The sequence below is a fragment of the Pterocles gutturalis genome, unplaced genomic scaffold, assembly GCF_000699245.1.
Source record: "Pterocles gutturalis isolate BGI_N339 unplaced genomic scaffold, ASM69924v1 scaffold765, whole genome shotgun sequence".
Taxonomy (NCBI): domain Eukaryota; kingdom Metazoa; phylum Chordata; class Aves; order Pterocliformes; family Pteroclidae; genus Pterocles; species Pterocles gutturalis.
Genome location: NW_010143007.1, coordinates 5,152 through 18,361, shown reverse-complemented (window position 1 = coordinate 18,361; position 13,210 = coordinate 5,152). Strand labels below are relative to the sequence as shown.

At 46.0% G+C, this 13,210-nt stretch overlaps 2 protein-coding genes across 2 annotated transcripts in view; one reads left to right on the top strand and one right to left on the bottom strand.

Moving 5' to 3' along the window:
- The window catches only part of RASSF5 (Ras association (RalGDS/AF-6) domain family member 5), a 17,594-nt gene extending 13,865 nt beyond the window's left edge, over positions 1-3,729 (top strand). The window contains exons 3-6 of the mRNA XM_010084545.1: positions 1,699-1,812; positions 2,304-2,601; positions 3,187-3,302; positions 3,577-3,729. Coding sequence (XP_010082847.1) covers positions 1,699-1,812; positions 2,304-2,601; positions 3,187-3,302; positions 3,577-3,729 — 681 coding nt within the window. The remainder of the gene's footprint in view (positions 1-1,698; positions 1,813-2,303; positions 2,602-3,186; positions 3,303-3,576) is intronic.
- Positions 3,730-7,530: 3,801 nt separating this feature from the next.
- The window catches only part of EIF2D (eukaryotic translation initiation factor 2D), a 10,253-nt gene continuing 4,573 nt past the window's right edge, over positions 7,531-13,210 (bottom strand). The window contains exons 6-14 of the mRNA XM_010084544.1: positions 12,884-13,040; positions 12,419-12,464; positions 11,635-11,738; positions 10,113-10,271; positions 9,304-9,393; positions 9,104-9,199; positions 8,027-8,147; positions 7,707-7,881; positions 7,531-7,601 (exon numbers count right to left, since the gene is read on the bottom strand). Coding sequence (XP_010082846.1) covers positions 7,531-7,601; positions 7,707-7,881; positions 8,027-8,147; positions 9,104-9,199; positions 9,304-9,393; positions 10,113-10,271; positions 11,635-11,738; positions 12,419-12,464; positions 12,884-13,040 — 1,019 coding nt within the window. The remainder of the gene's footprint in view (positions 7,602-7,706; positions 7,882-8,026; positions 8,148-9,103; positions 9,200-9,303; positions 9,394-10,112; positions 10,272-11,634; positions 11,739-12,418; positions 12,465-12,883; positions 13,041-13,210) is intronic.

The window sequence follows — 13,210 nt, the reverse complement described above, 5'->3', positions numbered from 1 at the left end:
GGGGACGCTGGGAACTCGCAGCATGGCTCTGCCCGAGCATCACTGCTGTGAGCAGCACGAAGAGGCAAAGGGGGAGCCCCTGGAGCCCCCAGAGCCCCCGTGCCCATTCTGGTCCCACAGGGCTCCCCTGGCCCCCAGGAGCTGCCGGAGCTGGGTCAGCACCATGCATGGGGAGGATGGGACACCAGAGGCTGGGACACCAGAGGCTGGGGTCCCCATCTGGTTAGATGATGGAGGTGCGTCAGGGACGCGGTATGAAACCCAGGGACACCAGCACCGTGTTCCTGAGCCACCCACTCCTCCTGCTGCGGTGATTTCAGTTCCCTGGAGCATTAGTGTCTGCCGTGCGCCTGCAGCAACACCCCGGGGACCGGCACCGCTCCAGGCTCCTGTGGTCCGGCGTGTGCCGTGCATCCACCATGGAAACCAGGCTGGCAGCGTGCAAGCTGCTCCCAAAGCCCTTAATCGCCAGCATGGGTGATTTTCCTCAGCTGGCAGCATCACAAGAGGGGAGGGACTTGGAGAGAAGCAAATTGCAGTGACAGGGATGGACCGAGCCGCTCTGTTTGCTTTTGCTGGGCGTTTCTGGATGGATGGATGGATGCTGACAGGCACCGGTTGTGCCATGGATGAAGTTGCAGGCACAGGGGATGTGTGGAGGGGACGGTCCCCGGGGTCCCCTGCCACCCTGCTGGCTGGGTGACCCGGGGGGTGGCCCTGGAGGGTGGTGGCATGGCTGTGCCTGTCTCCAGCACTGTGGGATGGGTGACTCATGAGGAAGTGCAGGGTTCCTAAGTGCACGTCTTCCGTTAACTTCAAGGGAAGTTTTTGTTGTGGTGGTTTGGTTTTTTTTTCCTTTTCCCCAGCACTTCTTTTGAAAATCTCCACCCTTGCAATGATTTCTGGAGCCTCCCACAGCAGCCCAGCGCCTGTGTGCGGCCGTGTGGGACCTATTGCAGTCAATAGACCGCAGCGAAGCGTGTGCCGAAGCACTTTGGCAAATCCCAGCGAGCCCCCGCACGGGCAGACGCTGGGTGGCTTCTGACCCGGGCTGGGACGCCCTGGCTGCGTTTGCAGGGACGATGTATTAGTCACACAGCCGGCTTGCTGCTTGTGGGATTCTACTGCTCTGAGCTGTAATTTCCAAAGCTTTGGATGAGAACAGCGAGGAGCAATCCAGCAGAGATTAAACGTCGGTTTCTGCCTGGGTGAACCTGCTGGAAGCTGGCTGAGAAGCACCCCAGGATTTTAAGGGGGTGCCTGGCTTGGGTAGGCAGAGCCATGAGGACTAGAAATAGGATGGGATTTTTTTTTCTTTTTTTCTTTTTCAACTGCATTGCAAGAAGCAAAGAACCACACGACACGTGCGGGTGGCTTTTTCTTGACTGGGTTTTGGAGGCTGGATTCTTTGCCCTGGTTTGTACTGGGACATCTTTACTGCTCTGTACCTTAGTGTCCCACTAATGGGTGGGTTTTGTGTCACCCTCCGCTGCCTGTCACTGGTGTACAGAGGTGGTTTGGGGCAGGGACGTGGCATCCTGCGTGTTTAACCCCTTGGCTGTAAGGACCACCTCCACCTGTGCCATCGCTGCTGCCGTGAGCCCGGGAGGTGCGCAGCCCCTTGGTTCCTGCGGTTCCTAGAACAGATGCTGTTACCCGGTCCATAAACCAGCTAAAGCCTGCCTCTTCTGATCGCAGAATGTAACACAAACCATAGAAGAAGAAAAACCCGCACCTCTGACCACCCAGGAGATCAAACAGAAGATTGAAAAATACAACGCGAAGGTTACGAACTGCTTGCTGATGAAGCTGGTACGTACTGGGCTCTGTTCACCTATTGCGCAGAGGGATGCTGGTTTCGCTGGGCTGGGGGAGGCATCTGCAAGGCAGGAGGGCTTGTGGCTGTCACTGTTCCTGCCTGTCACCCACTGAACATGGGGCACAGAGACCTTCCCAGAGGTTTCAAATCCTCACTTAAGCACAACTACAAATTACGTGTGATGGTTTCCATAACCGATGTGTAGCAGCATCGGTTTTACATAAGACAAGATCGCAGAGACGCGAGGAAGGGATGAGTCATTACCCAGTGGAAGGAACAGGAGAAAATAATAGCGACTAACCCGAAATTACTAGTTACTTTTTACGTGATTAATAAGAAACCCTCAAACCCCCAGCAGCACCGAGGGGTGGAAAGTCCTGCAGCCACCCTGCGGGCTGTAGAACAGAAAGCCCCTTGTATGGGGGGAAGGACTGGAAAGGCTCCCTGGAGCCTGACCCCCCCTCTTCTCTCCTTTTTGCTCCAGAATGACGATGGGACGTACACGGGTTTCATTAAAGTGCATTTGAAGCTGCGCCGCCCTGTGACGGTGCCGGCAGGGATCCGGCCACAGTCCATCTACGATGCCCTGAAGGAGGTGAACCTGGCCGAGATGACGGACAAGAGAGCCTCCTTCTACCTGCCACTGGATGCCATCAAGCAGCTCCACATCAGCAGCACGACCACGGTGAGCGAGGTGATCCAGGGGCTCCTGAAGAAATTCATGGTGGTGGATAATCCTCAGAAGTTTGCACTTTTCAAGGAGATGCGGAAAGATGGGCAAGGTGAGTCCGTGCCCTTGGAGCCGCCAGCTTTCCTGCAGCTGATCCGTTTGCTTACTGGTTTGTGTGACAGAAACATCACCAAAGCATTCATCTCGGAAGAAATTTTTTTTCCTGTGCGGGGGGTGAGGCAGTGGCCCAGGGTGCCCAGAGAAGCTGTGGATGCCCCATCCCTGGAGGGGTTCAAGGCCAGGCTGGATGAGGCTTTGGGCAACCTGGGCTAGTGGGAGGTGTCCCTGCCCGTGGCAGGGGGTGGCACTGGATGATCTCTAAGGTCCCTCCCAACCCAAACCACCCTGTGATTCTGTGACTCGGTGGGGTGTCAGGCAGCCAGTGCCTCAGTGTCATTGGCAGCGTCGCCCCCCGTAGGAGGTGATGCTGCCAATGGGGAATTACTGGCTTTCAGAGTGGGGCTGAAGCCACCTGAGACCTACCAGAGATGGTTACGGGTCTGTGTTAGGGACTCGGTTACTTCCACTACGATCTTGAGCTGCACAAACCACTTTCACATGCCCCAGTTGCCCTCTGGAGCTTTGCCCTGCCCTGGCAGCCCAGCTCTGACGGTGGCTGTGTGCTGTCCCCTTGCAGTGCTCTTCCAGAAGCTGCCCCTCACCGAGTTCCCCCTGTACCTCCGGCTGCTGGCGGGCCCCGACACGGATGTGCTCAGCTTCGTGCTGAAGGAAAACGAAACAGGGGAAGTGGAGGTATGTTGGTGACTCTCCCCCTTGTGCCATCCCTTGCAGTGGGAGCTGCTGAGTCAAGAGGGTTTCTGTTAAATCCTCAGGCTCAGGACTGGGATGGTCCTTTATTATCCTGTCTCACAACATGATGCTGTGAGATGAAGCTACTTGGAGATCAGATACATGTTTAAATGTCTTTTATTGTTCCCCTTCACAGATTCAGTGGGGAAAAAAAACCCCTCAAAAGCAATAAGGTGGATGGTATGTGCTTACTTTCCCTTTCCTACTGTTTTTGCAGTGGGACGCGTTCTCCATCCCAGAGCTACAGAACTTCTTGATGATTCTGGACAAAGAAGAAAAAGACAAAATCCAGCAAGTACAAAAGAAGTATGAGAAGTTTAAACAGAGACTGCAACAGACCTTGAAAGAAGCCAGGGGCAAGCCTGGATAACACCTCAGGAGGTGCTGGGCATCAGACTAAGCTAGAAACTGTTTTTAAATTGAAAAGACACTTCTCAGGACACCTTATCATTGTCACTCTCCCTCTTCATCCTCCCATTAAGGACTGACTCACAGCACCCATAAAATGAATATATTGCATTTTCTTCTTCCAAAACCTCTTATCCCAGGACCAGAGCCAGTCCAAGAACGGGAAGCCTGGTTTAAAACTGCGCCCATCACCAAGCCAAGCAGAGCTGCTGGTTCGCTTCTCAGCTGTACCATGCGATGGAGAACCTTCGTGGAAAATGATGAATGTTCAACCCAACAGGAACATCTACTGCCAAATGTTTTGAGCAGGGTAACACTTGCTCTTCCCACTCCTCCCAGCAACTTGCTTGTTCTTGTTCGGAGGTGCTGCAGCTCGTGGCGTGTGCCCACGTGGCCGAGTTCTCATTTCCTAAGTAGAGCACAGGAAGCAGCAGATAAGGCGGAGGGAGGAGGTGGTTGCACCAGCCCAGGTGGGTGTTGCAGCTGTAACCAATGCTGGACAGACTCGTTCAGGGCTGAGATAGCCAGGGAAATGCAAAGTTATGCCACCAAGGCAGCTGCAACACCCAAACAGTCTGTGAGTCAGTATTATTGAAACTTGGTAATGTTAATTCCAGGAAGTCATCCGTTTTGATTCTATTTAACTTCCAATTTTGAAAACAGATGTGAGTTAAAGTAAATACCCCTGATGCTTGGCTAAGTTAGCCAGTGTTTTACCAGTCTTGTACTCTGTACGGATTGGGAGCTATGTTTTAAGAAATTCTGTTTGAAAAGCGTAAAGATGCTGGTTGGGGCATAGGATGATGGTTTGATATTGAACGTTTAGCAATACATATCCAACAGACTAACCCAGGGAAGCTCAAAACCCCCTTTCAGAAGTCAGACCAGTTTTCAGCTCTGAACAGAACTGGCCCAGTGGGAGAGGAGCTCCAACCAGGGCCAGGGGTGGCAGCAGGAGCATGGGCTGCCTGTGCAGGAGAGCCTTGGCACTGGGAAGCGGAGGGGAACTATGAGCCTCAGATGCTTTCCCCCCACTGCTTCCTCCTGTGAACCCTCCTGGCTCTGCTGCCCCACCGCTCCTGTCCATGGCACGCCGTCCTCTCCCTCCCTGTGCTGCTCTGTGCGTGTCGTGTTCTCCCTCCCTCCCTCCCCACTCGCCATCGGTGCTCTGCCTGCGTGTCCAGGAAGGTTTCCAGGTTCTGCTCTCTACGTAGAGCTAGGAGAGGACCTAAGTCTCTCTCTTCCCTCTCTCAGGGCTCACTGTACATCTTATAAAAATCCTTGAGCTGGAGCATCAGTTTCTGCCATAAATAACTCTGCTCAGAGCCCCTGAGCCTGCTGACGCCAGGCAGTGATCCTTGAAGGGCAAAGCAGGCTCCAGGGATGCCAGTCAGAGAGAGGATGGTCCATCCCCGTGTTTACTCTTGGTGCTTTGTACCGAGCACGCTGCACAGCCAGGTTCAGTCTTCCCTCTGGTACACAGGACACCGCAACACAGCGTAAAGAGAAAACGGAATATGAATACTAGCTGGATTCAGACAGAGCATGGGAAAGGGTTTCCTATTGACCTGATGGACAGATGTCCCTTTGAGCTCGCTGTAGGCTGCTGTGACCCCACCTGCGTGATGTGGGAAGGGAGGAAACAGGTTATTGGGTAGCAGTCACCACAGAGACCATGTGGAAGAGTCCAAAATTTACCTCAGTGCCTTTTTTTTCCTTAAGTGTGAAAACATTGCATTTGGGCTAAGGAGGAAGAGGCTTTTGTCAAGAGGCCTTCTCAGTCCTGTCCCCATAATTACCTAAAGTACTGTTGCGATGAGGCTGCTTTTGTCCCTAGAGGGACCAGGAACTGTTTTGTTTCTTTCTTGAAGGTGACTGCTTGGGATTAATTTTTATTTTTTTTACCCCCAGGTTTATACTTGAGTATGTTTGTTTATAAACAGTAAGAGAGTACCCGCATCACTTCAAGCCCCTCGGCTGTATAAGTGCCCCTTTCTGCAAGCTTCCTCCCAGCTCCTGTCTTAGTCAGTAGTGTAGAAGGGTTTGCTATCAGGGCTCTGGCACGCGGTGCAGGAAGGGCCTCCCAGCTGTACTGTACTCTACACCCAGATGACCTTTAACAACATGGCCACAGCCCAAACAGAGCAGGAATTTTCATGCTCTGGGGCTGTTTGTCCATTTACAATACTTATTACTTCACTATGCACTTGTGAAGTAACTTAAATAACATTTACCTAGCGCTTTGAGTCTCGAAAGCACTGTATAAATACTTCTGTTCAGTCAAGAGGAAGAACACTGTAAAAACTGCCATTGGTTCTGAGAAGTAAGATCCAGACGCTTGTTTTTAAATCCCTTACCTTTCTGGCTAAGAGTTGTAAAGGTTTCTTTTTGCTGTTGTTTTCTACTAGAGTTTTGGTGGCTGTCTCCCTCTCCCTTTGCAGAACCCAGCATGTCTTTGACACTTTGTAGAAGGCATGGCTTCTTATGCAATTACCGTGAATGCTGCTGAAAACCTCCTGCAAAGAGGAGGGCTGTTTCTTTTGGTTTTTCAAGATATGGGGCATTTGAAGGATTGGTAGATCTTGGAACTCGAATTCTCAAGGGTCAGTTGAGCTGTGTCTAAGATAGAAGCATTGGCCCCATCCTTAAGTGCAAAATACTGTTGGCAGTGCCTTTGGTTAGTATGTTGTCTTGCCTAGTTTGTGTGAATTTATTTTTCCTGTCTATTGTAAAACATGTAAAATAATGTGTATAGAATGGAATAGTAGAGCTTCTATGGCAAAGTGAAATGCATTTTTGCAATGCTGTAATTTATTTTTACTACTCCCTAGTAATTCTATGGCATTTTTAAAAAATGTCTCACTTCCAGCTTTTTTGAAGGTTTTGAAACTACTTGTGCATATGCAGACAGTGTAAAAGAAAACAATAATAAAACTGTCAGTAATTAAAGAAATCTCTTTAGCTTCTTTTTCTTGCGCCCTCCTATGGAACTTTCATGTATTAAGTCTAAAGGGAAAATACAGGAATCGTTCCTCTGAGTTAATTTAAGCTTTGTAACCCTATTGTAAAGTGTTTCTTTACTTCAGCTTGAAGAGGTGCAGAACATCCACTCCTCTGAAACCAGACCCAAGTGTTCCATTAATCTTCTCTAAATATTTTATCTGGATTTGACAGAACTACTACCTGTGTCTACCTGTGATAAATTACAGTTAATATCATACATGAACATGTATTTATAGATATAAAAATAATATAAACCATAAAACCCAGCTAATAAGAGTTCATTCGCAGTGCTGAAATGTCTGATATTAATACTTGGAAATGTTTAAAAGGATAAAATCAGAAACCAAATGGGTTTTACTCCCGACAGACACAGTCTGTGGCACAACACACCGGTCTGTTCCAGGACAATGTGTTGGAATGTACTTTGCTTACACTTCAGCAGAGGTTCTGTTACCAAGCCTTTGCTAAAAGATGCAAGAATGTTAAACTAGCCAAAAGCCACTGTAGCCAGAAAACCAGTGCACCATTAGGAACTTCTAGAAAACAGATAGAAAAGGATAATGCTAGGGGTTTTATTCAGCTTTTTATTTTTATGAAAAATGAACATCTGGAGCAATATTATTATTTGGGTGAACCCTAGACCTTGCAAACACCCAGGACTCGTTCTGAATGAATAGGGCCTGTACGTTATCCTGGATTTGGTGGCAGAACACTTGTATAAATAATGAGATCTGAGTAATTCTTATAGTAGATTTTTCTCCTACTTCTTCCGGCCAAGCTTTGGAGCCTTCTCAAGGCCTTGAATATATTTCCGAGGTAGCTGGTATTCTTCTGCAACATAACCAAGAATTCACTTCAGGTAAATATTCAGAGCTCAAGAATTAAAATCTGTATCTTGCTGTAACCAGTCCTGGCCCAGTTCCAGTATCGACTTACCTAGCAGCATCTTTGCCAGATGTTGGATTTGGTTGCCTTGGATCTGGACCTGAACTCTGTCTTTTGTTCCTGGTACTGGGGTGATGCTGGCACTGGCTTGTACTTTTTGTTGCAGAACATTGGCCACATACTGTGGGTCTAGACCATACAGCTCGAGGTTCTTGACAATCGTCACCTACAGGTTTTAATAATTAGTGCAAACATCACTGCTGTAGGTATTAGCAAGTCATGTCTCATTCATCCCAGAAAAACGAGCTGCCAAAGCTGCTCTCAGAATCTGGGCTTCTGCTCACAACCCCTAATTTTATTTCTCTTTTTACCTTCTTATTTGATGATCTCTGTGCTATGGTTATGTTGATGGGCTCAATGTTTCCTTTCCTCACAATAGGTTCTTGTCCAAAAAACGTCACCTGGTGTAAGGGCTGCAGTCGTTCAAGGCACCTGAACAAAGTTTAAGCATCCAATTAGTCTATACAGTACAGAAAGGCTGATATTAGCTGTGCTTTTCCACTGCAGCTTCTCACAGGTTTTTGAGACTCCATGAAAGCCAAGATTCTACATGTGAGAAGAATCTGTACCTTAAGAAGATAATGCATGATGATCTCATGCAAAGACTTGCATCCTAGCTGTTATTTAAAGAAAGGGACTAACCAAAAAGAAAGCAACTGACTAAAAAGAAAGCTAGTCTACTGGCTCGCAAAAATTATAGCTTAGACTGTTACTGGTAAAATTATATAAATGGATTCTTGTAGAGGAACACCTTCTTTAATAATTGTGTCTTTAAGTGATTGTTCAGTTGTATTGTTCACAGATAGGTGAAGCAACTTCAGTTAAAAATTCAGCATAAACTGTGTTGCTGTCCCATGAGCAAACCTAGCTTCAGAAAGAAAGGAAACTGCTGCAGGTGCCTCAGAGGCATTGCGTGATGACGAAGATCAAGGCAAGTAAGACACTGGGGGGATTTAGTCAGTTTTTCAGTATATGGAAATGACAGTCTTGTGTCAGACACCCGGGCCTCTTGGATCTAAAAGGTGGGTTTAGGTTGTAAAGGTAGAAGTTGTGCTGCACATGAGGAGCATGAGGACTACCATTGCTTCAGCTATCTGTTGCAAAGGATGGCTTTGTAAATACCTACGCACAGATTACCCACAGAACCAGGCACTGTTTGTTTAGGAAGCTTTCCCCGGTAAGTGGTTAGCAGGTAAACTAAAAACCCTAACAACAGGTAATCCTGGATGCTTGTTAAATGGGGAACAATGAGATCCTTCAAGAGAAGGTCTCTGGATATTCTTGGTTGTATTACCAGTAGGAAGTTATAACTTAGGTAGCTCCAGTAACACCTGGCTTTGAGTTGCTTGCAATAAACCTGTGTGATACTGAGACACTGCATTAGTCACCTGCTCAGGAGGTCATCCCATTTAAGGTGTGAGATTTCATCTTGTTCTGATTTATCTAACAGGCAGTCGCACAGAATGGCATTCACCTTTACAAAGCTACAAAACAAAAACATGCATTAGAAGCAAACAAGTTCACCTTTTTCCTCTAACTTCAGCATCTCCTATGGAAGCAGGGCAGGACAACTTCCATGTCTACTTACTTCTTGTTTGTTTCATCAACCAACTCGTTAGTCTTCACATAGTTAATGATGATGTTTCTCACCTCACTGCTTGAGAGGATGCTGCCTTTTCTAAAGAGAAAGAAAACTTTTGAAGTAGTGAGATGTTGGGTTCTGTCACTAAGACAGAAGACAGCAACTGCCCTGGCTACACCTGGTAGCAACAGCTCAATATTGAAATATATCTGCTAGGGAGTGATTTCTTGTTACACCTCGACTGCTGTATACCAGATAAAAGGCTCACAGCAGTAATTAGAGACTCTAAACCCCTTGGTTCCGGGAGCCTAGTTTGGGAGGACGAGCCCAATGGCACCCCTAATTTCAGGAGACTGTGGATAACTTGTACAAAAGTGCTCAGCTGAAGAAAGGCTGCCACTGGGTGCTGCCTAAACCACATCAAACCAGATGAGATTAGGGCACAAGAAGGCAAGTGGGTTCTTTTAAGCAATCTGGGCATCCTCTTTTCAGTAAAACTTACTGTGGGTGGGCAGAATATGCCTTACCCAATAGCAAATTAAGACAATCCAAGTAAAAATTCATCAATTTTGACACCTGAGCTATCACCTCCCTAGCTGTGGGTGAAGTGATGGGAGTACTTGCTGAATGCAGTTGTCACAGGCTCTTATCTTTCTTCCCTTTGTGAAGCAATGAATGTATTCCTGGTTCCCATCACCTCTCCTGACAGCCTGCCAGGGCCCTCCCCATGATGGCTAACAAAACAGTAGCAGCACAGGTTTGTTAGTCTCTCTCTTAATGTAACGATGGTTTTGTTGTACTTTTCTAGTGCTTACTTGTGTCCAGATTCCTGAAAGAGTGGGATCATTTTTGCTGAGACCCCATAAAGCGGAATGATTTCAGGAGCACGGTACACTTGTTCTCGGTCTTCACTCTTGCTGTCTTGGGCAGCAGAAGCTGATGAAAATCCTTCGGGTACTGCAAATGCTTTAATCCTGAAACAAGAATTATTTGTTGAGAGTGAAAAGGGATTGAAACTTATCCCTTCCATTTCACTGAGAAACTAAAACCTAGCAGAGTCACACAAAAAGCTTTCTGGTCTGTTGTATAATGTGTCAGTTCCTCCAAATGATTCCACTGCAGTGGGGGCCTCTGTCTGTGGATTAAAGGACACGATGAAAGAACAGTATTTTGAAGCACTAGCTGCAAACACTAAATTTGTCCTTGTCCATGTTTCAAAGATACACATAGATAAGCACCTTAACTCAGCTGATATTAAACACTCCTCACTCTGAATAAAGCTCTATATGTTGGAGAAAAAGTAAATCTCTCCAGCTACTCTAAGCATTTTGACTGTTGTAATTAGAGACACCTGCCATAATTCAAAGGGTGCAGCCTTGTTCCACAGAATTACTAGAACTAAATTAAAAAAAAACCCCTAACTGCACTCTCCACAAATGCATAGGCATTTAAAAGCTGAAATGATTCTTAGGTGGTCACTGATAAAAAACAGCTCTGGAAGAGGGGGATAAGAAACTTATCAGTGCAGGAGCTAGAGTCTCATTTCATTGACCAGAGCTGCAGATTCTGTGCTTGCAGGTAAGAGAATTGACAAACTGAGTACCCCTGTCTCCTAATGATAAGGCAAAGTGTAATGAGAGAAAAGTTAATGCAAAAAGCAAAGTAATTCTGCTTCTTTCCAAACACAGAAGAGAAGATATGCTTATATCTACAGAAATATTCTCCAGCCCATTAGTTGCCAAGGAGATGTTACAAAACAGGAAGCCTCAGGCCCACTGGGAAATTCCAGGAGAGAGCTAATGTGCTGATATGCAGAAGGAACGGGGAGGATGTTCTTGATGTGAGATAACTATTAATCCTTAGAAAGATAAAGGATAGACTGATAGAGGAATGGGGTAATAGGTAACTGAAAGGATAAGAGTATTTGTGCAAATCAATATGTGTAATGGAAAACAGCAGTTTTAAAAAAATTTTTGGGGGATACCTTTGGCTTCTGATTTTGCAAAGTGCTTGATTTGATCCTGTATGACATTCAGAGACTGTAGTTTCATGAGTATTTATTCAGCAACAGTGTCATCTGTTTATTGCAGTTATTGTTTAGATTGGTAAGTTCACTTCAAAGCTGAACAATGAGTTGTCCCAGCACACAGATGGAATGGGGAGGGAGAGCCCTGCTTAAACTGGAAGGACATAAACCAGTCCTACCGTACCCCTCATAGCATATTAAGATTAGGAAATGAGGGCTGCTTCAGCTATTGAGAACAGGAATTCAAGCAGAATATTCCCTTCTTTCAGACTACCAAGTCTTTTTTAAAGAGACTACAATATTCTACATACTCTGGATGTTTCCAGTCCACTTCCACGATGCTCTCCACACCTTTGTTCAGCTCCTTCACTTGTAAGATCTTCTGCTGCTGCATACATTGCAGGAATTTAGAGAACTGAAGGAAGCAACAATCAGAAACGTAGAGTCAAGCATTTTAAATTCCTATTTCTGACTGCCCAAAAGTTACTTGCTAAAACAGAGAATTTTATTTTTAAAAAAAACCCCACACCCCCTCTTCTCTAAAGGCAGCAATTGCGAAGGAGCAGTGAGTGCCTCTGGCTCTGAAACAGAGTAAGGAAGTGTTCCTTTTGAAGGTCTGCCATCTGTTTGCTCCGTGACATTCTTACCCAATTCACAGTATATCTCACATGGACTACTGTGAGATCTTTGGCAATGCACTGTGTATTTGCTTGTCATCTACACAACAGGGATAATATCTTCTTTCTCTTCACTTTTGTTCATTAACAGCTTTAGAAAAGGAATGGCCTCTTGCAAGTAATTCCACTGTTCAACAAGATCAGAACACTTGAACTGCTACGGCAGAATATAGTGGCAGGTAGCACTAGCTGCATTCAAAGCAGATCAATGCTCACGCTTTCAGGACAATTACTTTTCTCCCTGGATCCCAGAGGAGCAGAGAGTTGAGCAAAAGAACTTGATGTTTAAGAACAGCTTCTAGGGGGTTTTTTGTTTGCTTGCTTGTTTTACTAACACTAGAACAATTTCTACCTCAAACTTTTTCTCTCCTTCTATTTCTTATTTAAATTAATGCAAAAAAAAAGACAAAAATCTCACCTTCTTGTAGCTTGATTTCTTTATGTCCAGTTGTTGTCCAGCAGGGCTGTAAATAGATTTTTTTTAAAGTTTTTTAGTTATAAGTCACCCTTTATTTCTTCTTAAATCTTGCTACTTATGCTCACACAGAGAAAGAATTACATCAAACAAGCTGATAAATAGAACATGTAGAGAAACTAGTGCCGATGTTCCCGTGGGTAGGCAAAGAGCCATTTAGGTGACTAAGCAATCTCGAAACAGATGTCAGCCAACTCAAGTTAGTTACCAAGTCCATATCCTGGTCAGAATAATCCTTACGTCACAGTGTTTGATGTAAGAAGTGAGCATAATCTTAGATAACCTTAGAAAAGGACTGAATTTTCCTTCTGAGTCAAAAACTTCATCCTAAATATTACACTCAACCTCCACAGTTTGAAAGACAAGAATCCAGCATGCAAATCCAAAGATGATCTTCTTACCACATACCAGCATGAGAACATATGGCTGCGTAGAAATGTACTGGTGAGCAGAGGGAGATCTGACTTCTTTACTTTGCATTTTAAGGCATGAAAAAAGCACTGATTGAATAATGCATCCATTTGCTCTACAGGGAAAAAAAAAGGACAAGTAAGCTGTGAGTGTTCTGTCTTTCAGAACACAGCACTCGCTTCTTTCAGACTGTCTCAGACCCCACAGAACCGTCTCTCCCTCAATTCTCACAGTGAGCTGCCTCAAATGCACAGTAATCTAGATCATGGGTATGGGCTTCAGCAAACCAAAGGGGCATAGGTTGGTTTCATCTGTACACAAAAA